The sequence below is a fragment of the Impatiens glandulifera genome, chromosome 9 (assembly GCF_907164915.1).
Source record: "Impatiens glandulifera chromosome 9, dImpGla2.1, whole genome shotgun sequence".
Taxonomy (NCBI): Eukaryota; Viridiplantae; Streptophyta; class Magnoliopsida; order Ericales; family Balsaminaceae; genus Impatiens; species Impatiens glandulifera.
In genome coordinates this window covers 27880814-27907824 of record NC_061870.1, presented here as the reverse complement: position 1 = coordinate 27907824, position 27011 = coordinate 27880814, and the positions used below count along the sequence as shown (strand labels likewise).

The 27011-nt window shown below is 28.8% G+C and overlaps 2 protein-coding genes across 2 annotated transcripts; one reads left to right on the top strand and one right to left on the bottom strand.

Moving 5' to 3' along the window:
• Window positions 1-6583: 6583 nt before the first annotated feature.
• On the bottom strand, window positions 6584-7734 carry LOC124915709 (glutaredoxin-C3). The gene is made up of 4 exons (XM_047456474.1): window positions 7484-7734; window positions 7059-7132; window positions 6866-6964; window positions 6584-6778 (listed from the first exon to the last, which is right to left on the bottom strand). The coding sequence occupies exons 1-4, from the start codon at window positions 7648-7650 to the stop codon at window positions 6717-6719; spliced, it is 402 nt and encodes a 133-aa protein (XP_047312430.1). The 5' UTR covers window positions 7651-7734; the 3' UTR covers window positions 6584-6716.
• Window positions 7735-13760: 6026 nt separating this feature from the next.
• LOC124914880 (GATA transcription factor 5-like) lies at window positions 13761-15452 on the top strand. The gene is made up of 3 exons (XM_047455502.1): window positions 13761-13955; window positions 14027-14362; window positions 14444-15452. The coding sequence occupies exons 1-3, from the start codon at window positions 13845-13847 to the stop codon at window positions 15149-15151; spliced, it is 1155 nt and encodes a 384-aa protein (XP_047311458.1). The 5' UTR covers window positions 13761-13844; the 3' UTR covers window positions 15152-15452.
• Window positions 15453-27011: the final 11559 nt, after the last annotated feature.

Sequence of the window (27011 nt, the reverse complement as noted above, 5' to 3'; positions counted from 1 at the left end):
GAGACCTATTCTTTTTAACTTCGCAATTTGAGGCTCATTATTGAAGTCAGTTATAATTTGGGACCATTTCTTTCGAACATCACAATTTAGGACTCTTTATTGAGACCAGTTGCAATTTGGGACCTCTCCTTTCGAACCTCACAAATTAGGGCTCCACGTCGTCAAATTTTGCCCTAACGGACATGAATGTCCGTAAAAAAATGTATTACGTGGTTTTTATAATTAAAAAATTAACAGTGACATTTAATTCTAAACAATAGTAATGTGCCACGTAATACTTTTTTTTTACTAAAGTCCATGTCCTTTAGGGCAAAACCCCATTTTGCATCAACCTAACAATATGGAGCCTCAAATTGTGAGGCTCGAAATAAGAGGTCTCAAATTGCAATTGGCCCCAATAAGGAGCCCTAAATTGTGAGGTTCAAAAGAAGATGTCTCAAATTGCAATTGACCTCTAATAAGAAACGTCAAATTGTGAGGTTCAAAAGAAGAGGTCCCAAATTGCAATTTACCCCTAATAAGAAGCCCCAATTTATTATTTCAGTCATTATAATTTTGTTAACATTATTATAATTTTTGAACATTATTATAATGTTTTTTAAACATTATTATAAATTTATGTTATATAAAAAATATTGTATAAATAATTAAATTATATAGATAAATTAAAATAATAAATTATATAAATAAATTTAATGTATAAAATGAACTTAGATTAAGTCTAGGGGTTAAATTTAAAAAACAAATAAAATTTTGAGTTTAATGAACAGTGCACATTTGTAGGAGAGAGAAAATAGGAAAACTCATTTTTGGTTTGAGTATTGGTATCGGTTGGAGGGAAAAAAGGGTTTTGAGTTTGGGTATTAGTATCGGTTGGAGATGGTTTTAGCACAATTCACATACTCAATTTTTCGCACGGTTGAGGTTAGAGCTAGGCATCGTGTCTAACGGTCTTATTCGTGTCGTGTTGTGTCGTGTTGTGTCGTGTTTTAATTTTATGTGTGTCGTATCGTGTCTTGACTCATTCAAAATATTATGATTAAATGACTCTTTTGTGTCGTGTTAATTCGTATCCACGAGTTTATTCGTGTCGTATTGTTTCGTATTATTTCGGCTAGAGTTTCGACCCAATCGTATTGTGTTGATGCCCATTTTATGTCGTTTCGTGTATATACTTGTGTTCGTGTCGTGTTTATACTCGTGTTGTGTCCGTGTCGACTCGTGACCGTGTTACAATCGTATAAAATCATAATCGTGTCGTCTCGTATTTGTGTCGTGTCCAACCCACGAACTGAGTAAAATAATATTGTATCGTGTCGTTTCGTTTCGTACTAATATCGTGTCGATTCGTGTTGATTTAACTCATTGCCCAACTTTAGTTCAGATCATTATTTTTAATTATAAATTCGTTCTCTGATTATTAATATATATTAATTTTTTATATTTTAATTTTTTATTATTATTTATTTATATGTTTAATTTTTAATTTTTATTTTATATTTTGTTAAGTATATAAATTATTAATCTATAATTAATTTAATTTTCTCTAATTCAATTAAAAAATGTACTGAGTTCAATTTGTAATGTTGATAAATAAAGAGATAATATTGAAAAAATTAAAAAAGTTGGTTTAAAAAGAAAAATTTGAAAAATATTATTGAATTTGAAATAAAAAAATTTAAATGGAGATAAATTCATGTTTTTTTTTTACAATTACTTTATTTTAAGTTTGAGAATGTATTTTTGAGTTAAAATAACTTAAAAAATGTTTTAATTATTACATTTTAAAAAAATAGATATTGTTATTGAAATACCATTTTTTCAGTATGGATGTCAATATTTAAGTTTGGAAAAACTGAAACAACAGATTATGGTTACTTCTATCTACCCTCCATCAATTATTATTCAAAAACATTAATATGTACCATTTTATTTTTCCATATATGGTAAAAGATATGTTCAATTTTACAAAGATGAGTATTCCATAGCATATTTTCACTCTTTAATTGAATGTGATTATTTAAGAAAATATTAGAAAAGTTATCTCAATCATTTACTAACTATTTTATGATTGTCATAAGACTAGTAACTTCACTCAATTACGTCTCTAAGTATATGCATTTTTAAAATAAAAATAAAAGAAATAAATGATATCAAGCCATTAACAAATAAACTAAGATGATATCAAACTCTTTTAATAATTAATCATTAAAGTGGCTGAATTATTGACTTGCAAACTAGTAACTAATTGTTTGATGAGATTTTTTAGTTTTTACAGATATTTTTGTAAAGAAAGAAGTATATTTGTTACATCTCTATTGTTTTAATTAATTTAAATTTTAAATATAAGTAAACATTTTAGTAATTTCATTTTAAATAATTTCAAAATTATCAAATAACTTTTTTAATAATCCCTTGTAAAACCCAAATAATCATATGATATTTGATTCCAACCTTTAGTATCATTTATATAATGTCAGACATTTGGGATTTATTTCAATAATTTAGTTTGGATTGAAATTATAAAAAAAATAAATTATTTTGTGAAAATTTTATATTTAAAATGGATGTAATCAAAATATTTTGATTGATAATTTAATTGATATGATTAATATTGAGATCAATAATAATAATACTAAATTATTTAAAAACTATTCAATTAATTTAAACTAAACTAGATATTAATTAAGTAATGAATATTTTTTAAAATTATATGGGATTAATACATTTGATTCCCCCTCTATTATAGAAAACAAAGTTTAAAAAATACTTAAAAAAAATATCAAATTTTTGATAAACAACAGTAATGTAACAACTTTAAGTCAAACAGTGATTAGAAAAAATACGTTTTCTTTTTCTTATTATAAAAAGTTACACCTTCAACGGAAATTAAAATATTTTAGGTATGTTGTTTGGGGGAAGAAAGTTAGGATTTTAAAGATTTTTGAACAATATGAAATTTTTTATAAAATAATAGAAAAAATGTCTTACATTTTGGAAATGTTTTTTTAATCACTGTTAACTTAAATTTGTCACTATATCACTGATAATAAAAATTTAATTGAAGACAAACATATTATTTTTTAAGCAAAGAATAAAATGTCTATTTTCTAAAATATAGAATACTAGAGTTTCTTTATCTCAAGCTATTATGTTATTGGCTAATGTGTGTTCAGTAAATAATTAATTGATCAAAGGGATTAAGGAGTAAATAATTTTTTTCACTTTTATTTGTATTTCGATATTATTTTATTTCTAATACTCTTAGTTTTTGTCAAAATGGACAAATTTTATATCTTTTAATATAGGACATAAATTATTCTTCTATATATATATTTGGTAATATAATTGCTGTTGAATTATTTAATTGTGCCCACTACTAGGTTATAATTCATCCAACTTACTTTTTCAAATTCGGGTCCACTGTATTATTATTATGTGTTTAATAATAGACCCGTTTTATTTCAGTGTAAGTTAGGCTTGCTTGATTGTCATTGACTAAAATGACAGCCGACAAACTATTTAACTGATATTATTATTATTATGTTGTTGGGCTTATTCGATATGGGCTAAGGCTCCTTTAGAGGTGACCCTCCTCAATATCATTTTCAGCTCATGGTTGGGCCTAGGCCCACCATTCAGATTCTTACAATTGAATGTAATTAATTATAAACATATAAAAACCAATACCATGTCTATAAAACTCATCTTCTTACATAGTAGGGCCTTTTTTTTTTCTTAGTTAGGAATGAAATTTGATCTAAAATAATAAATAGTAAAAGTTAAGATACAAGAAGTTAGCATGATATTCAAAGTTATGACTTAGATTCAATATACTTGTATGCGGGTTATTTAAAATTAGAAGGTTTGTTTTCTCTAATTCATGAATTCATTTAGATTTGTTTCCCTTTTTAATTTTTAATAATGAAATAACATTGAGTTGTTTTAAAAAAAAATAGACACTATTTTTTACAATTCAATTATATAATTTATATATTTTAATAAGTTTCAAGTATATTGTTTTATAAAATTTATAAATGATTTATTGTACGAATTATTAAATTAAATATTTTAAAAATAATTGCATAATCAATCATACTCTGAAAATAATTAATTTTGAGCTGTGATAAATTGATAATAAGTTATATTGAAATAGTTTAATCTATTATTAATATATTTTGAGTTTATTAATAAAATAATTAATTTTAGAGTGTGACTCTGAAAAAAAAATTAGAATAGATAAAATATGATATAATAATATATAAATGAATTTATTATTAATGTATTTATTTTTGTTTTTTAGGTATTTTTCGAAAAGGGAAGGAATTAAATAAAAATTGAATTTTATTAACCCGATGAATTATTCTTGGGTGTTCTTCAACGGATTTTTGGAAGACCAAGTTAAAACCACGTGCAATCTTCTTTAATTTCTTCAAATTTGTTTTTCTCACTCGTTTTGATTCCGTTTATTGAATTAGTAAAATGTTATGAAAACTTATGAGAGTGTAGAATTTGTATTCGTCAACGCATTCAACCTATACACACCCACAAATTCTTCAATGAGGGAAAAACAAGTAGATCATCTTGGGAAAAAACAAAATTTCCAGAATAAGTTTAGGATTTTTTTACCTAATTTTTTACATCATCTTGTAAATATCATAACCTACCTATCATAAAAAAGACAACCACCAAAACCTCCCAAATTTTGATATTTTGTTTTTCAAAACAAAATAGTCAAACTTGTGCCTTAATCAAATTAATTTGTTTTGAAATTTTTTGCATAGATTCTTAGGGATATCCATAACCTCTCCTCTCTAAGGAATCTTATCACTTTTACATTTGGTTTATAATTTCAATTTCAATAAAGAATAATTTAGCATACTGTAATTTCGATGTATGAATGAAGATTGAATTGTTAAATTGAATTTGCATATGGTCAATTGAGGTGTAATAGAACATTGTTTAGTTCATAGAATTATCAAATTCAAATTCAATAAAAAAAAGAAGGCAAAATTGACTTAAAAAAGGATTAAATTTAAAAATGTGTTCTTGAGTTTGTTATTTAAAGGGAAAGGTTTAAAATGAGTATAATATTGTATATTAATTGAATAATGTTTTTAAAGTTTTTAATAAAACATTTTAATTTGATTAAAAAATAAAATAGAATTTATTCAAGATCAATTGATGTTATGGATATATATTTAATGTTATATTGTTGTTAAATAAACTTAAAATAACCTCGTGTTCAGCTAAATTTCAAATTTGATCCATTTTTGTGTAGTGTTTTATTAGTGGAGTAGATGTTCTTTTGCTAATAATCTAACTATCGACCGATTTTCCCAACCTAACTAGATTTTATATCGAGAAATTTAGCTAGCCGACCAAAGAAACAATACATCTTCTAGCAACCAAGAAAAATAAGGTCTAACTAGACTTTGAGCAAGCATACCAGGAAATCCTGCTAGGTCCTCAAATCCGACCATATTTTCCAAAGTATTCGACTTAGTAACCAAGCTAGCGGTTTAACTTTCGACGTGGACTAGTCTAGTTTATCCTCAAGTCCTGTTCGTTTGTAATTTTTGTATTTCTGTGTTTTATTTATTTCTATGTTTAAATTTATTGCTAAAAATGCATAAAAAAATATTTTTAACAAAAATAGAAGAAAAAAAATCCTATAAAAGTCCTTTTAGCTAAAAAAAACACAATTTTCTTTAACTTTGTAAAGTCTTATCTTTCAAATCGTTAATCCAAAATATATTTGAGATCATGAAAATATTTCTTACTAAATTATTGATTTTTATGAATTTCTGAATATTTGAATTTTTCTACACTTTTCAAATGAGCTGTATAGAAGTTTGTTTTGAGCTATTTTGATTCTATGATACATGTGTATGAGGCTTCACCCAACATTTTTTTTTTTTGCAAGATTTATAATTACTTATTATTTATATATACATATATATTTTACTCTTATACTTTATATTTGTATGTATGTTAATTTGGAACAAAAATATATAAAAAAATCACACAAATATGAATAATCACACTTTTGCACTAAGATTACATGATAAGAAAAAATCAATGAATATAAAGTATAAATATAGTTTAAAATGCCAAAATTGTAATGTATATAAAGTGTAATGCCATGGATAAGGATACTCTTAGCAAAATCTTTGTTGTGAAATTTTATTCTTTAAAATTAAAAAAAAATTAAAAAAATATGACCTAAAAGTTGTCTACAAAGTCTAATTTATTTTAAGAGATCTTACCGATGATTATTTTATAAAAAGAATAAATTCCTCACATTTAAAAGCTACGAGCAATTAAAAATTCAAGAATAATATGAATTGATTTATACAAAATAAATCTACCATGAACAAGAAAATGGAATAACGATGGAAATTGTGTTACAAAATATTGAATAATAATAATAAATGAAGGGGTCAAATAAGTCGCAAACATTTTTTTTTTGTAAACTAGAAATTCATAAAAACAAGAAAAAGTTAACATCAGTTGTGTAAGCATATTTTTTTTATTCTCTTAAATATTAAATAAACATATTTTCAAAACACATTTTGGATGAAGAATCTAACCGAAATAATGTTATAAAATGAAGCCATTAACACAAATTAGACAACTAACCACAATCAAATACAAGTAAATGAAGGGCTAAATCATCAACAAACCTTATAATCCTTATATATTCCAGTCTTTTTTTATCTGCTATTTTTGTCCAGAAGGTTTTGTAGCTCACCATTTTCAACCGCAACTTTGAGATCTAACAACAATTAATCAATAAGTTAGTTAGTCAAACATATTACCTCAATCAATTGGAGTGAAATCAACGAAAATAATATTATCTAACCATCTGATCCACCAATATGCTTCCCATTCACAAACACCTGAGGAACAGTTCGTCTGCCTACCATTTCCAGAAGAACATCTTGAATTTTGTATCCATCATCTGGGTAATTAGTAAAACATCATTTTGATTTGTAACAAGTATCAGCCAAATGGGGAATCAACAAAAAACAGTTTCTTCAAGCAATGAAGGCTACCTCGAAGATCAAGTTCCACTACAAAAGCTTTCTCTTGCAACTTATTGAATACATTCTTTGCCCTCAGTGAATACCTGAATGTTTACATTTAGAAATGGTCTGATGAAAATATTTGCCTTGAAAACAAAAATGATACACTTTTAAGAACCCCACTATATAAAGGGAATAGTTTTCTTCAGATAGATTCTAAACAGTGGATGCATATAAATGAGATTTGATGTTTAAATTGACATCAGCTGGATGATGCTTTACTGTTGAATAATAAACATTCACTAGAGTAGGAATAGAAGCAAACAGCAACAGCAACATCAATTAGTCTTTATGATCCCAAATTCTTGAATTTGGGATGTTTATTTTGATTTTATCATCCGAATTTCATAACGAAGAACAGTTGATATTACAGAGAGATGGAAAGGAGAACTCACGGGCAATAAGATTTGGAGAAAATTGTGATCTTGTTGGAATAGATGGCATTTTGAACAAAAGCAGAGGTTGACTCTGAAGCTACGGAATGTTGAACGAAAGAGCTCAAAATCAAACAAAGAAGAATGACGACGAGATCAACCCTAACTAGGTTAAAACCCGCCTCCATAATCAGCCTGAAAATAATCCCTCGGCACGAGACGACGGCGAGAGAAGATAGAGAGAGAAAGTTTCTTTGCGGCAGGTCAGTCACTAGTCAGTACGGACGGGTCAGAGCGTAATATTAATTGGGCTTTAAACAATTCTCGTCTATAATTGGGCCCAGACCATTAGGCTAATTGTGAGTCATAAGTTATAACTCATAGCATAATGGTAATTGGGCTTAAACAGTTCGGCCATTATTCATTCATTCACATTTATTTATTGGAATTTATTTTTTTAATTAACTCATATTTATATATATATATATATATATCAACAATATATACACTAATGAAACAAATTGTTATTCAATAGAATAATAGAAAATTCATTTTATTTTCAAATTCAACATTTTTTTATCTTACAACATTCATCATCTAAACTTAAAATATTTTGAGTAGAATGGATCAAATATAAATCACTTTTATTATTTAAATTGTTTTAATGAGTTCTTTTAAAATGCATAAAATAATTAATAATAAAATTACCATGAAATTTCTAGTTTATTTTTAACTCGTAATAAAAAATATAACTTTTTTGTAACTAACTGATAGCTTAAGTAAAAAAAAAATATCACTACAAAATAAATAACTAGAATTTAATTTATATTAAAAATCTCTTACAATCTTATTATTTTTTTATAATTAAATATATATTTGTATAGTTTATTTTTAAATACAAAGAGACTTGGGATTAGAGAAAAATATTAAAATAAATACAGAGAGAGGGAATAGCCTCGGGAAATTCATGAAGATTCCGTCTCTCTTATTTCCCGCATAAAGATAAAACGTTAAATCTCTGTGTACAGTCTTTTTTATTTTTTTATTATTTTCCTTTTTGTAATTATTCTTTTGTAAATGACTGTTCTTCTATTTCAAAAATAAATAAATAATAATTGTTAAGTTTTACTTAAATGATTTTTTTAAATAAATTTTTTTTTTTTTCAAATTTTAAGGTTTGTATGAAATATTTTTGTCCTAAATATTCAATTAATACAAAAGTTGAAAGATAATTATAGAAATAAATTTTGTTATTTATAACTGTATGAAACTGAATGAATGGACGGGCATATTAAAAAATAGTATTTTTAACATAAATATAGCACTTGCATGTAACAACATAAATTTTATCCATATCTTGTAAACTGAAACAATATTTTAATTATAGATGATATCTTTAAAAATATATAATTAAAAAAAGTTTAGTAACACGTTGACAGAAAAAATAACATGTTTTATTGGACGGCCCGGAAAATGACTTTGAGCCGGCGGCCAAACTATAACCCACCAGTCATCCCTAAAAAATGCTTAGAAATATTAAACCCATTAAAAATCAATTTTGTTAAAGAAAATTGGGAATGCTATCTCAATATAATAAAAAAAATTAGCAAACAAAAAGAAATTGCATAATAACATAATGTACCACGAGAACAACTTGACAATGAGAACCAATCTCAATGTATTAGTTTCAATAGAGATACAATAAATTTTAAAAAATTGATGTAAAAAAAAGTAATGTATTCCCCTCTAGTTCATTTCTCTACATCAAATTTTTATTAAATTAACTAGATTTAAATTATGTACATTTATATATTGAGACATAGTACATCAAGACAACAACACTCTAAAATGTTCATTTATTTTTTGATATAGATTATGTAAGTAGTGGTCTGTCAAAGAAACTAAGCTGACTTATTTTTGTTAATTTTAAATAAAGTTGGTCATTTTGGTTGCACGACAAAGGTCGTTCATATGTTTCAACTATCACGTTTACATTTTTTTGCTCGGGCCAATTGTCGCGTTCATGACAGTTATGAAAAAATGATTTTTTTTTTTAAATTTGGTTAATTTTACTATATTTACTTAATACATTTTAAAATTAGACCCTGACATTTAACAAATTTAATAAATTTTAAATTAAACTTTATTACTCATAAAAATATATTTATTTGTAAAAGTAAAAAATATATCCAGTTGTGTTATCAGTGTCGACGATTCAGCGTGTTCCTTGCCATAATGCCAGCACATATACAGCCAATAGCTCTATCGATCAGAATAGTTTTGAATTTTGTTGGTTTTTTATAAATTATTTCTTTATTAGATAATATTATTTTAATAATCAAATCAGTCATTTATAAATATAAATCAAAATACAATACATAATTTTATTAAATTTAAATTTTAAATATAAAAATATTTTAATAATTTATTATAAACAAATTTATAATAACCAATTTATTTTTAACAAACAAGGTTTATTTCTATAAAACCCAAAACAAAAATCAACAAAAACTCAATATCAAACCAACAGTACGTCTCCACCGATGAATTTGAACTTGAATTAATTTATCATGACAATAACCATTAGTTAATAAATTTGAAATATTTATCCAAATGAAAATTAAATGAAATGAAATGATGATGGGTACTGAGGAATCATTTCAGTTCTATAACCTGGCGACAAATAAAAAAGCTAGCTAGGGTTCCATTTCTCTCTTTCCAAGGCATGCATGCTATGCTAATATGCTCTCTTATTTTCCTCTTTATTTGTTTTCTTGTCTCAGACTGACCCTGCATGTGTAATTATATTCCCCTGTGAAGCTTCACCTTTTTCTTTCATATATCTAATAATGTATTTTATTTAATAATCTTTCTTTTATTTTTGTATATATACTTCTCATCTCTTTCACCCTCAACTAAAAACAAAATGTTTGATCTCTTTCATACTATTTTATTACATGTTTCTATTGTATTTGAAAGTGTTTAATTTTTCTAGTTAATATTTAAAACATTCATTATATTTTAAATTATATATAGATGTTGAGGTACTTGTTTTAAATTCAAATCTATGTTTTAAGCTCTATTAATACTTATCAAATATATATATTAGTAAGTATATGGTTTGAAGGATGTGGTAGTTTTCTAGAATTTTACATTTTAAAAATATTTTTATTTTAATGTGTTATATATATATATATATAGATAAATAGCCTATTTCATTTATCTGTCTTTTATATTATCTAAAATATTAAAAATAATGTAAAATTTTATAAACAAAGTTTCACTCGTAAGCAAGTGCATTTAGTAACTTTTGTTATATTTTAAAAAATAAAATTATTTCCTATTTAATCAAAAACACAAAATTATATTATTAAAAAATAATAATATCATATAGATGGAGGTAAAAGTCAAAATGTGGGGGTAATAATCATTCTTCCTACATGAAGGTTTTTTTTTAAAAAAAAAATTACTATTAAAGAAGAAGACATTTCATTGCAAGGAAACAAAAATATCAGAGACCCGGATCATTCATAAATCTTCTTAGTACAATAATTTAACATTCATAATTAAAACACAAAAATATTTATTTTATAAAATTAAATTTGAAATGTAAATAAATTTTAGTTATAAAATTTTGAATTTATTTTATATTAGTTTTTATAAAGTATTGTATATATATTTTTTTATTTTTTAAATAATTTTAATTATAAATTATAAATTATTAAAATTAATAATTGTATATTTATTTTTTTTACCAAATATTTTGATGCACTTATGTGGCCTAATATCTCAAAACTCTTTGTTTTTCTCTCTATACTAACTAGTATTTTTATAAAAAAAAAATATATTTTTTTTAACTAGTGCTGTCTGATACAAATATACTAATTTGGTTTTTAAAAACAACATAACTTTATAAAGTTAGATTATATTGTAGCTAGAAGTATTATAGTTTAAAATAACAATAAAATAATAAATGTGACGGTGGAGAAAACAATAACTTCAACATGCCTATATCATATTTTGCCCCTTTTGGCCACACAAAAGGGGTTGTGTAACAGACACCATACCTATATTATATATCCTTTAGGAATTACATCTCATGATCATACCTATATTAAATACACTTTTTTTTTTATCTGAGCAAAATCATTTATAATAAGTTATTTATTAATAAATAATTTATCTAGAAATTAAGCAAGTATGATAATAGATAATTGTTTTCTTTAATTTATAATTGGAATTTCACACATATCATTAGTTTATCTTTTTAAGACTGAGAACCACTTTGAAACAATAATTATATTTAAAAAGTATTTGTGCATAATTTTTTTTTATTAATCCTATAAATAGATTAATGAAATAATTTGTTCATTTAAAAAGTATATTGTGTATAAATACTGAAAGACATTGTAACTATTCAATAAAGTATAAAAAGAAGTGCATGTTACACAAATTAATATAGTATAAAAAATTTTGGAATTGAGATTAGTTTTGGTTATGAAATAGAGGTATATTTAACTATTTAAGTCATAATTTAATTTTTAAAGAGATAGAAAAGAGAAAATAAAGTGGGCGGGAAAATGATTGAATTTAGTAGCCATCCACTTAGAGCCGCGATCAATGCGGCTGGGAGTAAATTAGTCAAAAAGGCGTGGCACTATATAAAACTCTTCAAAAAGTAATACACATGATTTTTGTATACATTTATTTGATTTTAATATTAATATCTCTTATATAAATAAAAAATAAAATGGTCGACTTTGATTCCATCTAGGCTGGTTTCGGTTTTAGTTGTTCGAAAAATCAAACTAGGCTGGTTTCGGTTTTAGTTGTTCGAAAAATCAAACTAAAACTTATTGGTATTTATCGCATCATTTAATTCATTAAGTAAAATATTAAAATAAGTTTTTATTTTAAATTTTTATTTTTATTTTAATATATATTTATACATTTAAAAATTTTTTAATATTTTTTTTCATATTCTCAAAATTATCCCAATAATTTTTTGGGATAACCAATTAAATAATCCGAGAGTGTCTCAAAATCAAATCACAATAACAAAACAAATGGTGTATCATTCATCGTTTAATTTTGACGTAATAATCTGATATCATAATTTTGCATAATAAGTTGACACAATATTTTTTAAACAAGCATATTTTGCGTTTAAACGAAATTTTATTTCTACCTCCTCTAACTGAATAACCTGAAGCGAATAAGTGAATCCTATCAAATAAGCAAGAGCTGAATCAACATAACAAATTTAATCTTTGCTAGAACCATTGTTTAGCTTGTACTACATTATTTGTTTTTGCCATAATAAATAGTAGTGTTTACATTAAAATAAAAATTATACTATTAATATAATTATCCTTTCAAATATTAAAATAAAACAACTCATCATAATAATTTAAGTTAAAAATATTTTTACAAAACTAGAGACTAGAGAAAGACAGTTATAAACTTTTTCAAAATTTTAAATTCTATTTTTACTATATAAAAAAACACAAATATTTAAATAAAGTGTCATAACAAGAGAGATTATCATGTGCAAACATATACTTATAAAAGGAACAATAAAAAATGCATGATCATGATTTATGTAAGAGAAATTTTAATTTAATGAGTCCATTTCAAATACAATTTATTAAAAGGTTTTTGTGAAAAACATTTTGTTAGACAAATAACCACTTTCATTAAAAAAAAAAGAAAAAGACGTGTTAATGATAAAATAAAGTTGTAATTATATTTTAACCTATACAATTAGTTACCATATATATATAATAATGTAATAGGAAAATGATGTTATTGATTTTTGTAAACTTTTAAAGTAATTAGGTGTATTATATTATTAACAAATTAAAGGAGGGAGTTTGAAATTTGAAGAGAATTGGCGGTTTGGCATATCATCACATGATATGCCTTCTTCTTCCTCCTCTCTTTATTAGGTATATATTGTTTGGCCGGATTACAACTGAAAGTGACAATTTATTTCTTCAATAATATTTTTTTACATATATTATCAAAATAAATAAAACTTCATTTATTAATTTATTAAAACTCAAATCGAAAAGAAAGAACCCGTGGTGTGGTGGTAAATTTACTATTTTGTATTTTCATGACCCTGAAAAGACTGCTCTTTACCTGTGTCTGAATTTACTATTTTCTTTTTTGAAATTTGAATAATATATTTTTTTTTAAAAAAGGTAGCCGGCTGCCGTTACGGTTGTAAGAAAATCTTTATTTTCTGTAACGTAAATATGGAAGGATTTAGATAAACTGAAACGGACCCTTTTTTAAGTTTAGATAGATAGATAAACAGAGCATAAGGCAAAGACAACGCCTTTTAACTCTTTCTCTCTCTTTATCCATCTCTCATTCAATGCTTTACCGGACTCACCATTCTTTTTCTTTCTCCCACCTTCTTTCTCCTTCTTCTCCTCGCCGTTTGCTTTCTCCGCCTGCGCCTCCTCCGCCTCCGTTTGCTCTTCAGGTAAGGGTCCTTTGTCATTAACTTATCTCTGTTTTTAGTGTTAGCTAAGTGAAGACTATTTGTTTGTCAAGGTTGAAATGGAACGAGGTGAAGGGGTTTTGAAACATGGTTTAAGCAGGCCGGAGATGGGGATGAAGAAGCCAAACCAACAACCCATTAGTGATGACTTTTGGGGTTTGAACTCTCAAAATGGGATTTCTGGTGGTGATGATTTCTTTGTTGATGACCTTCTAGACTTTTCTAAAGATGGGATAATCGAAGAGGAAAAAGAAGAAGAAGCAGCAGAAGAAAAGCAAGTGATTGAACCTGAAAAGCCACCTGCTTTAGCAGACCAACCCTTTTCCAGAAGCAATTTGACAGTTCTTGACCACTTACGTTCAGTTTCTTGTGAAGAATTTAATGTTCCGGTAAGAATTTCTCTATTTCTATTTCCCAGCTCGACTTGTCTATTTGTTAGGTTTTGGAAAATGACTCATAATTCTTTTCAGGCAGGGGATTTGGAGGACTTGGAATGGCTTTCACATTTCGTTGATGATTCTTTCTCTGGGTACCCTCTAACTTACCCAGCCGGAAAATTGCCGGATGAGAATCCGGCAACGGACAGAACCCAATCAGCCGCTGTCGAAGAGAAGCCATGTTTTACGTCTCCTGTTCAAACAAAGGCCAGGAGCAAACGAGCCAGAACCGGCGGAAGGGTTTGGTCAATTGGGTCAGGTTCATTGACGGAGTCTTCAACAAACTCTTCAACATCGTCTTCATCCACCTATTCATCACCAAATTCCAACCCATGTTTAATCTACGTTGTACCCAGTCACAGCCAGACAGCAGAGTCTCTTATGGGCCATCCTCAGACCAAGAAACAGAGAAAGAAGAAACCCGAAAACACTGTTGTTGCCGGCTTTGCCGGCAACAGCATCGGAGGATGTGGGTCTCAGCCAGTGAGGAGATGTAGCCATTGTCTGGTTCAGAAAACCCCTCAATGGAGAGCCGGTCCTTTAGGAGCAAAAACACTATGTAATGCGTGTGGGGTCCGTTACAAGTCTGGTCGTCTCTTACCCGAATATCGACCTGCCTGTAGCCCTACATTCTCAACCGAGCTCCATTCAAACAATCACCGGAAAGTGATGGAGATGCGACGGAAGAAAGAGGTCGACGACGAGGAAGAGATGGGTCCGCCGCCGGTAACGAGTTTCTAAGCTCTGTTTGGTTTGGGTTGGGTTTAGTTTCAGTGAGTTAGAGAGTACTGTACATTTTTTTTTTTTTTCTTACGGCTAGGCTATTCTCTATCCTAATCCTAATCCTAGGGTGGTGGGTAGAGACGATCGAATCCAGAACAGGTTAGCTAGGGGGAGATTAATTATGTACTAATTAATATTTATTAAAAAAATCGCTTATTAGTATTAAATTTTTCTCCTTTATTAATGTTTCATGAATTACTGATGACTTTCTCTGCAAAACATTTACTATGGGTAAGTTATTAGGGTTCATATTTTTCTGCAATAAGTTGTTGAAAAGCAAGAAGAAGATGAGAGAGAAAAAAAAAGAAAGAAAGAAACAAATCAGGGATGGTGTGATGGCGTTAAGGGCACGCACGCAATTCTTGTCCTTTACCTTTCTTTTATTTTATTTTTTTTCAAGAAAACTCATTTCTTGTCCCAAAGCAATACCCAGGAAAGCATTTATTTTTGAAATTGTTTAAATTTAATAAAAAATATTTAAAAAAAAAAGTAGATATTTTAATAAATAACTATAATGAAGATGGAAAGAGAGAGAGAAGTGAATTGAAGAGAGATTCGAGAGAGTCTGTACTGTTTTTGTTGGGGAGCATCTCCTGCTATCCTCGAAAGACACAATCAAATGTATGAATTTTGGAAACTCTCTCTCACACACATACACATATAATTGTGTGGCCAGTGGACCATCGTTTTCAATCGTACCCTCCATTCCTCTAGGTATTTAATATATATCTAACTAAATTCGAAATTTCAAATTTACTTTTAAAATCTATTTTGGGGAATAATTTTCCAATTTTGGTTTGAATATAAATGTTTTTAAAATTAAAACAATATAGATTAATTAATTGAACAGATATTATTATTATTATTATAAGCAATCCAATAACATGATGGGCCCAAATTAAAGATATTTCTTCTTCATAATACTTGTGTTGTGGGTCCAAGTTAATGTTTTCAAATATTTCTTCCAATCCATTTGTCTTAATTCTTCTTTACAGGTGAACAACTCTTTTTGGAAATTTATTTGAAATATCAATTCCTTTTTAAAGAAATAAGATATTTGTTTGGAAGGTTTGTCATAGTAGTGGGATTGTTTGTTATTATCAATCATGTTTGTCATAATTTTGTAACGTGGATATTGAAACTGTAGATAACAGTCTTCTTAGGTCTGAAAAGAGTAAGAAATTTTTTACATTTGACCTAACTTATTACTTTTTTTTGTTGTCTCAAGTTTTACTAGATTGTATAATTGGGTATAAAAACAATTCAATGTACATCACAACTAAAGACTACTTCAAAATTTGATGACAATAACTTTCAATATTTTGAGACAAAAAAATAAATGGAGATTTGACAGAAAAAGTTAACATAAAATGGACTAATATGACTATTAATTATGCAAATAGATATTAGAACCAAAAGATACACCAATCAAGATGGATTCCACTATACATATAAAAATATTATATCAAATCCAATTGTGACACGAATCATTAATTTGATGGAGGGTTTTGTATTTGTTGTAGCTACAAATAGATTTCTTATAATGTGGTAACACTAACTAAGTCTGGAAATCTCTAGTATTAATAAAATTGTTTTGTTTTAAAAAATATAAAAAAGAATTTAAAAAAAGAATAATAAATTATAATTTGTACAACTTAAAATGATGAAATTATTATTGAGATAAATTATAAATTTATTATGTGATTTAGGACTCTTATAATATTTTGTTATTAATTTTTTTTTTATCTTATTTAGTTATATTTATATTCTTTCTAAACACAGTTATTTATTTAACGTTAATTAATTTTGTTTTTTTTAATTATATTTATAACCTAATTACTTAATTTTTTTATTCTTTCTTATTTCCGCGATCAACTGTTCTTCTTCCGCGACCAATCAAATTTGCTAAGCATCTATAGATTCATACATGTTAAAAAGTTGTTTTACACAGTGAAGTTCTATTTCGTAAGTCTTGTCCCTGCTAACTCACATGATCCAATGATATTTACCCTTTCTTATTAAATGTAACATTAATTCTCTTGTTAGTAACAACGTTTAACCTAAAAGCCTTTTTTTTATCACAATTATATTCTGTTATAGACATTTTCATATCTTCATTTGACTTAAATGTCATTCCAACCACAAACCTGTTTCCACTGTCATTTGAATTATAAGTCGACATTCTAGTCGATTTTCGAATTGGTTCATGATTCAGTTTCTCCAAATCGAAATGATCATAATCTATTTTTTCATCGCCTACTTCATATTTCAAAGCTTCCATGATTCAAATCATTACTCATATAATCAATTTCTTTATCAACAATTCCTTCATTAGATGGCTAATATGTTAGAATTGTCTTCTTCTTTTCATATTCACCTTCACCATCACTTTCACCATCACATTCACAAACATTTGACAATTGACTTGGTATAACTGATTCCAAATATAACATGTAAGTTTTCTTATCTAAATCCAAATGTTTCTCTAGTTGAAGAACCATATAGAGTTGAATATGTTTGTATTCATTCAACACTGGATATATTGATAATATGTCTGTGTCGTTGTTGATTTCCATAAGTTTCGCCAATAAACTAAGACCCAGTTTACAATAAAATAACTCAACATCCTCCATATTGTAGCCAAGTTTGGAAGTTATATCACTTATTTTAAAATAGCTAAATGTATCCAAATTTGTTATGTATGTAACAAATTTAGACCTATTAACATATTTTGTTGCTTCAAAAATCTTATAAAGTCTTCCCCATGGTTTATAACTAATTTATAGCCATTCCAATTAAAAAACAATTAATTCATTATTTTCTGTCTAAATAATTTTACAAAACAGAAAATAAACTAAAGAATTGTATAAAATAAATGCACAAATCTTTCATTTTCATCGTCCATGAAAGCAAATATAGAGTTATGCAGAGGATAATAATACAAATATAGTTGGTTATTTGTATCTTCAGGCTTCAAATGTAGTGATTGGTTAATGTGTGCTGAATTTTTCAGTAGGCAAACAAAATACAGCTCTTCAAGTTTTGAAAATTTTCAAAACTCCGAATGTAAAACCAAACAATTAAGATCATTATCAACAAATATCTACTCATTTCAGGGATAAACAATTATAATCTTCTAGGACTGAATTTTAAATAAATTGAACATGCCGTACCATAAATTGCAACACAAACAGGAGAGGTTGTTACCACTCTTCAATTTGTCAAACTGAACAAAGAGATTATGTGTTGCCTCTCCTCCATCTTTCTCCTAACTCTCAAACCAAATATTAGTGCACAAAAGATATAGTTTGGTAAATATCTCATATATAAAATGTAATGTTGTTCATAAGTACCTAGAAATTATACTAGTCAAACTAAACTTAGTTAATAACCACTTCAATATAATATTGGATCCACTGATGTTGTTAGTGTTGCATCCCTTATTGTAAAAATCCCAATCAGCCATTTATCTTCTACCACAATTATTTCTCCACAAGCACATAATTCAAACTAATGAATCCGTGAATAACTTGTCTGCAAATTGCCTAAGAAACTCTCGTTGGATCATGATCAATCAAATATGATCAGTTAATTAAATTTGAGAAATTAGGTAGTTATTTTATGTCAAATGCAATAATCTGTATAATCTGCCAATAGTTGATAAGTTTTGGCAATAGTTAACGATCTGTATAATCATTCCTCTAGTATTTAATATATGAAAAATAATACACAACGCGATTGGTCAAAGACTACCTACGTGGAAAAAAAACTCTATGCGTGTCTTCGACTTCCCCTTTTAAACCCCAACCTTTACCCTTTTCTCCATTTCGCCCTTCTTCCCTCCGATTGAACCCTAACAAAAAAAACAAAGAAAATCATTTTCATTCATCTTCCTTCCGCTTCATCCTGCATGATTCATCTTCCTTCTGTTTCAGTCGCCCGATCAAACCCTAATAGCCTTCAGTTCATCTTTCTTCCATTCTCCGTTTGATTTCCATTCTCTATTCTCTCCCTATTCGATTTCTGTTCTCTGTTCTGCTCGCGCTTTAAATTAGTAAACTCATCATTTTTTACTTTAGTGCGACATTAAGTATAACTTGTCAAGTTAACTTGATGTAGTTTAACTTGCAACTCTATGATTTTAGAATCCAGATAAACAAATGATCATCTATGATGCTAAGAAGAACGAAGAAGAAGAAAACAATTTCGCAAGTTGAAAAGTAGCAACTTATGATTCTCATAATGTTATGATTTTGTATTAAACTAGAATACTAAAATGTCATTATTTTGTATTAAACTAGAATAATTGATTTTTTTTTTACAGTGTTAAGGTATATAAGAGGAAGACAGTGAAGAGGAAGTCGAACAATGTTGAAAGGTAACAAACGAGATATTACGTTATGATATTATTTCAATTGCGTTTTTATATTATTTCAACTATGTTGTCATATTTTATTACTGCGCTGTCATGTTTATAATACAACTTATGTTTTATTAACTTCTTAGTCATGATTATACTCATTTTTTTGCAGTGTTAAGGAATCTAAGAAAGGAAGACTGACAAGGTTGAAAAGTAATAAACTTCGTTGTCATGTTAATTATACTACGTTGTCATTTTTTACCTACATTGTCATATTTTTAATACTACGTTGTCATAATTATACAATGTTTTTTTGTAGTGTGAAGGATTTTATAAAGAGAAGGTTTTCTCCACCTCTCGCTTTTTCTATTAACCCATACGACGAAATCAGCTATATTAAACATTATAACATCTCCTAAAGGCCTTCACTCACTAGTTCGAGAACTCTCAGATGTTCAGAAAGACGCTGTAAAGTCCATTGGTTTCGGCTCCCTACTTTCCTTAGGTATCTCAATATGCCATTTTCAAATATCACGTCACCTTTTGCAAAATTTTGATCACAGAAGTACTCTTATACTGAGTAACTTGGAATTGTTAAAAATCGACGAGAAGGATATTTAGTGCTTGTTGAACCTCCATGTTAGGAACAATTATTCTATTGACTGTTATTTGCTTTATATTGAATAAGTTAGTATTGACGTGTTCATTTAGACGTTTATTTATTTTAATTAGTATTTTTAGTGAGTAGTGTTAGTGGTTATGATTAAATTCTTATTTCAATTATTTCCTTAAATTTAGGTAGTTACTATTTCTTTGTTTTATGGCTATTTAAAGCTGAAACATATCAATAAAGAAGTATGGATTTTTATTTCATTTATTCTTAATTCACATTTGGTATTAGAGCAAGTGAAAGCTAAAAGCACCGAGTGAAAAAGCACCGAGTGAGTGACATTGGAGAGAAAGAAATTCTTTGAACAAAGAAGATAGTTGAGGAAAGAAAAGTTTTGTCGAAAATTCCATCTTTTAATGATCAGTTCTATGACCATTGGAGCAAAATGATGGAGAACTTTCTTAGGTCAAAGAATCTGTAGAGCCTTGTTGAAGATGGAGTTGAACAACCAGAAAATGAAAAGAAAATGTAGCATGTTTAAGAGGTGATAGGGGGGTGAGTTCACATCAAGAGAATTTGAAACATTTTGCAAAATAAAATGAATTAAGAGACAACTCACAACTTTATGAATGTTGTAAGAAGTAGTGGAAAAATGGAGTAGTGGAAAGAAGGAACCACACTATTATGAATGTTGTAAGAAGTATGTTGGCTAACAAAAATCTACCAAGAATATTTTGGCCAGAGACAGTACAATGGAGTGTTCATGTGATGAATCGAAGTTATACAACAGCTTTGGAAGACAAGATACCTGAGGAGATATGTTGTGGTTCTAAACCTTCAATGGAAAACTTTAGAATATTTGGGTGCTTGGGTCATGTACATATACCTGGCCAAAAGAGGACAAAATTGGATGATAAAAGTCATGTATGTATAATACTTGGTATAAGTAAGGAATCCAAAGCCTATAAACTATATGATCCTATATCTAAGAAGATGATAGTGAGTAGAGATGTGATATTTGAAGAAAATGAGTACTAGAATTGGAAAGAAAATGAGGTTGACAAATGTCAAGAACTTGAATGGAAAGATCACTATCTTAGTGATGACAATGAGAATGAAGAAGAAACAATAATTGTTGTAAAAGACAAAGAAGTCATTCAACAAGATGCATCAACATCAAACTAGCTAGGAAATGACGAAATTGATGCACCATCTAACACAGTCACCCCATCAACTGAAAGAAGCAGAAGACTAAATAGGAGGACTCCTAGTTGGTTGAGAGACAATGTAACTAGTGACTGTGAAATAGATGAAGACGGAGAAGAGATTGTTATGTATGCTCACACAAACCCTATTTTATTTGAAGAAGTAACTGAGAATTCAAAATGGATGGAAGCTATGAAACAAGAAATATCTTCCATAGAAAAAAAATGATACTTGGACACTAATGGATCTGCCTCAAGGAGCTAAAAGCATTGGAGTTAAATGGATTTTTAAGACAAAGCTCAATGAGTGTGGTGATATTGATAATTTAAAGGCCAGGCTTATAGTGAAAGGATATTCTGAACAATATGGAATTGATTATACAGAGGTATTTGCGCCTGTTGCAAGATGTGATACAATTAGGATGGTAATAGCAATGACAACTCAAAATAGTTGGAATATCTTTCAAATGGATGTGAAAAGCGCTTTTCTGAATGATAGTTTAAATGAAGAAGTATACGTTGAGAAACCAAATGATTCAAGAAAAAAGGAGAAGAACATAAGGTGTACAAGTTAAAGAAAGCCTATGGCTTGAAAAAAGCTCCTAAAGCATGATATAGTCGAATTGACACAAACTTTATCCAAAAAGGGTTCGAGAGATGCCCATATGAACCTAAATTATTCATCGAAACTATTGGTAACATTGATATGGTTGTTATTAGCATTTATGCAGATGATCTCATTATTATAGGGAATGATGAATTTCTTATAAAAACTATTATGAAATCATTAATGCTAGAGTTTGAGATAAAAAACGTATGAAAAATGAAATTTTTCTTAGGAGTTGAAGTGACTCAAATTGAAACTGGAATATTTATTGGACAACAAAAATATGTAACTGAGCTGTTAGAGAAATTTGGTATGGCTGAATGCAACTATGTCCTTAATCCAATAGTTCCAGGTACAAAGATATCCAAAGATGAAGGAGGTAAAGAGATTGACATCACATATTACAAGCAAATGGTTGGTAGCCTTATGTCACAACCCATTTGTGTGAGGGACCAATCAAGAGAAGTAGGGCTCATCAAAGGCATGGCCCATTCTAAGAAGGGATAAGAGTGGATGAACAACCAAACAAGACTTAACCAAAATCACACTCAACATATCCCTTTGCCCACACTCAACCTATCCATCATTATATAATTAATATGATAGTTGGGAAGTATCATTAATATAGTTGTTGTAATTAGTCCTATAAATACCTCAAAGGTATTCCCTTGTAAATCACTAAGTAATCATTCAATTTAATACAATCTTATTCTCAAAACTTTGTTTCTCTCTCTAAGTGTTTTTGTATTTGAGTTCTTCTTGTTTCTAAAAGGTTTACTAAGTTAGAATCTCTTCGATCTAGCTTAATGCCACACAGATCTAATTTTAGCCCGTGCAAGTGGTATCAGAGCAAGGTTGTACTTTCGCACTCAAGTTACAAGAGATGGATTCGAGTGCCAACGTCACGAAGGTTCCGATAGTCAAACAAGTGGACAAAATGCCTAGAAGGGGCAAGTCCGTCGAGAGAAGTGCTGGCATGGAAGCTCGGGTGACCCAACTTTAGGAAGACATGATCAAGCACCAAGAAGCTCTCGAAGTGTCCGATAAAGTGAAGGTGCTTAATGAGGAAGGCGAAAAGCTGGTGAACGAAATCATGGGAATTATCAACAACTCGAAGAAAACCATTCGAGACGAAGTGCTTGGGATGGAGGAAGATCCACATATAGAGGAAGAGGAAGATGTAGGGGAAGACCATATTATCGGGTCTTAGTCGAATGCTACAATTATCATCAACTAGGTCAATATCGGTCAGAATGCCCCAAGTGGCAAGAGAAGATTAATTACGCAGAAGAGGAGAAGGAAGAAATCTACTTGTTGATGACTTTAGTAGAACCAAATGAAATGCAAAAAAGTGGAATGTGGTATATAAACTTTGGTTATTTTAACGAATTGTGTGGTGAAAAAGGTGGTTTGAGCAACTTGATCAAAGCTTTGAACACACTGTTCGATTGAGAAATAATGCGCAGTTGGAAGTTAGAGGAAGAGGAAATGTGAGAATATAGATCAATTTATCTCAAATGTCTATTATGTTCTAGAATTGAGAAACCATCTTCTAAGTGTGAGATAGATTCAAGAGAAAAGACTAAGTGTGATGTTTGAGGAAGGGAAGTGTAAGGTGTTTCATCGTCGGGATGGGCTAATTTTGTATACAAAAATGATGAAAAATAGGATGTTTAGTTTCTCTTCTACATAAATAGCACGATCTTCTAATTACGGCCCATCATAACAATGTTTTCAAGCTAGCTCGGAATCCTTTGTTAACTCTGCTCCAAGAAGACCCTCTATCAATTATGCTCCTAGTGTAAGGTCTTCTGAAAATGATTTATATCTGTGGCACTGCAGATTTGGACATCTTAATTACAACAGTCTTCAGAGAATGCATTCAAAGAGAATGGTAATGGATTGCCATAGATTAAAGCACAATAAAAAAGATGTGGTGATTGTCTGGAGGGAAAACAACATGAAGACAAGATGATAAAAAAGAGCACATGGAGGAGTAAGAGAAAACTGCAACTTGTTCACACTGATTTGTGTGGACATATAAATCTAGCATCTACTAATGGAAAATGTATTTTCTTTCATTTATTAATGATTATAGTAGAAAGATGTGAATTTATTTTATGACTGAAAAATTAGAAACATTTGAACATTTTAAGAGAATGCAAAGAAAATGTAGCATGTTTAAGAGGTGACAGAGGGTTGAGTTCACATCAAGAGAATTTGAAACATTTTGCAAAATAAAAGGAATTAAGAGATAACTCACAACTTCATTCACGCCACAACAAAATGAAGTAGTGGAAAGAAGGAATCAAACCATTATGAATGTTGTAAGAAGTATGCTGGCTAAAAAAATCTATCAAAAGATTTTGGCCAGAGGCAGTACAATGGAGTGTTCATGTGATGAATCGAAGTTATACAACAACTTTGGAAGACAAGATACCTAAGGAGATATGGTGTGGTCCTAAACCTTCAGTGGAACACTTTAGGATATTTGGATGCTTGGGTCATGTACATATACCTGACCAAAAGAGGACAAAATTGGATGATAAGAGTCATGTATGTGTATTACTTGGTCTAAGTAAGGAGTCCAAAGCCTATAAACTATATGATTCTATATCTAAGAAGATGATAGTGAATAGAGATGTGATATTTAAAGAAATTGAGGTTGACAAAGGTCAAGAACTTGAATGGAAAGATCACTATCTTAGTGATGGCAATGAGAATGAAGAAGAAACAATAATTATTGTAGAAGACAGAGAAGTCATTCAACAAGATGCATCAACATCAAACCAGCTAGGAAATGAAGAAATTGATGCACCATCTAACACAATCACCCCAACAACTGAAAGAAGCAAAAGACTAAATAGGAGGGCTCCTAGTTGGTTGAGAAACAATGTAACTAGTGAATGTGAAATAGATGAAGATGGAGAAGAGATTGTTATGTATGCTCACACAGATCCTATTTCCTTTGAAGAAATAACTGAGAATTCAAAATGGATGGAAGTTATGTAACAAGAAATATCTTCCATAGAAAAAAATGATACTTGGACACTAATTGATCTGTTTCAAGGAGCTAAAAGCATTGAAGTTATATGGATTTTTAAGACAAAGCTCAATGAGTGTGGTGATATTGACAATTTAAAGGTCAGACTTGTGGTAAAAGGATATGCTGAACAATATGAAATTGATTATACAGAGGTATTTGCTCATATTGTAAGATGTGATACAATTAGGAAGGTAATAGCAATGACAACTCAAAATAGTTGGAATATCTTTCAAATGGATGTGAAAAGCACTGTTCTGAATGATAGTTTAAATGAAAAAGTATACGTTGAGCAACCAAATGATTCAAGAAAAAAGGAGAAGAACATAAGGTGTACAAGTTAAAGAAAACCTTATATGGCTTGTAACAAGCTCCTAATTCAAAATGGATGGAAGTTATGAAACAAGAAATATCTTCCATAGAAAAAATGATACTTGGACACTAATTGATTTGCCTTAAGGAGCTAAAAGCATTGGAGTTAAATGGATTTTTAAGACAAAGCTCAATGAGTGTGGCGATATTGACAATTTAAAGGTCAGGCTTGTGGTGAAAGGATATGCTCAACAATATGGAATTGATTATACAGAGGTATTTGCGCCTGTTGCAAGATGTGATACAATTAGGAAGGTAATAGCAATGGCAGCTCAAAATAGTTGAAATATCTTTCAAATGGATGTGAAAAGCACTTTTCTAAATGATAGTTTAAATGAAGAAGTATACGTTGAGCAACCCAAAGGATTCAAGAAAAAGGGAGAAGAACATAAGGTGTACAAGTTAAAGAAAGCCTTATATGGCTTGAAACAAGCTCCTAAGACATGATATAGTCGAATTGACACATATTTTATCCAAAAGGGGTTCGAGAGATGCCCATATGAACCTACATTATTCATCAAAACTATTGGTAACATTGATATGGTTGTTATTATCATTTATGCAGATGATCTCATTATTATAGGGAATGATGAATTTCTTATATAAACTATTATGGAATCATTAATGCTAGAGTTTGAGATGACATACCTAGGAAAAATGAATTTTTTCTTAGGAGTTGAAGTGGCTCAAACTGAAATTGAAATATTTATTGGACAACAGAAATATGTAACTGAGTTGTTAGAGAAATTTGGTATGCCTGAATGCAACTATGTCCTTAATCTAATAGTTCTAGGTACGAAGATATCCAAGGACGAAGGAGGTAAAGAGTTTGACATCACATATTACAAGCAAATGGTTGGTAGCTTTAGATATCTAACTGCTACTAGACCTAATATCTTGTATGTAGTGGGTATTGCTAGTAGGTATATGGAGAGACCTACATAACTACACTTAAGTATAGTTAAGAGGATATTTCAAAATTTGAAGGGAACTATTGTTGCTAGTATTTTCTACTACAAAGGAATTGTGTAAGAAGATCTAATTGGTTTCACAGAGAGCGATTATGCTTGTAACTCTAATGATAGGAAAAGTACTTCAGGTTATGTATTTATGATGGGAAAAAGTGTTGTAGCCTGGATTTCGAAGAAACAACCAATTGTAACACTTTCAACCATATAGGTAGAATATGTGACTGATGATTCTTGTGTTTCAAAGAATTTGGATGAAAAAAATTCTTAAAACAATTAATCATCCAAACAAAACTGTTTGAAATTATTCTATGATAATGCTTTTACTATTAAACTGTCTAAAAATGCAGTTTTATATGGAAGAAAAACAAATATATCCATATTTGATATCATTTCATTCGTGATCTTTCAAAAGATAAGTTGTTAGAACTCCTTCATTGCAGGAATGATGATCAATTGGCTGATGTGATGACAAAACCATTGAGGACAAGTGTGTTTCAGAGGTTGAGAAGATCGATTGGGGTTATCGATTAACACTAAACTAAATGATGATGCATATTAGTTTAAGGGAGGATAGGTTAGGAAAAATTATTCTATTGACAGTTATTTGTTTTATGTTGAATAAGTTAGTATTGACTTAGTCATTTAGAGGT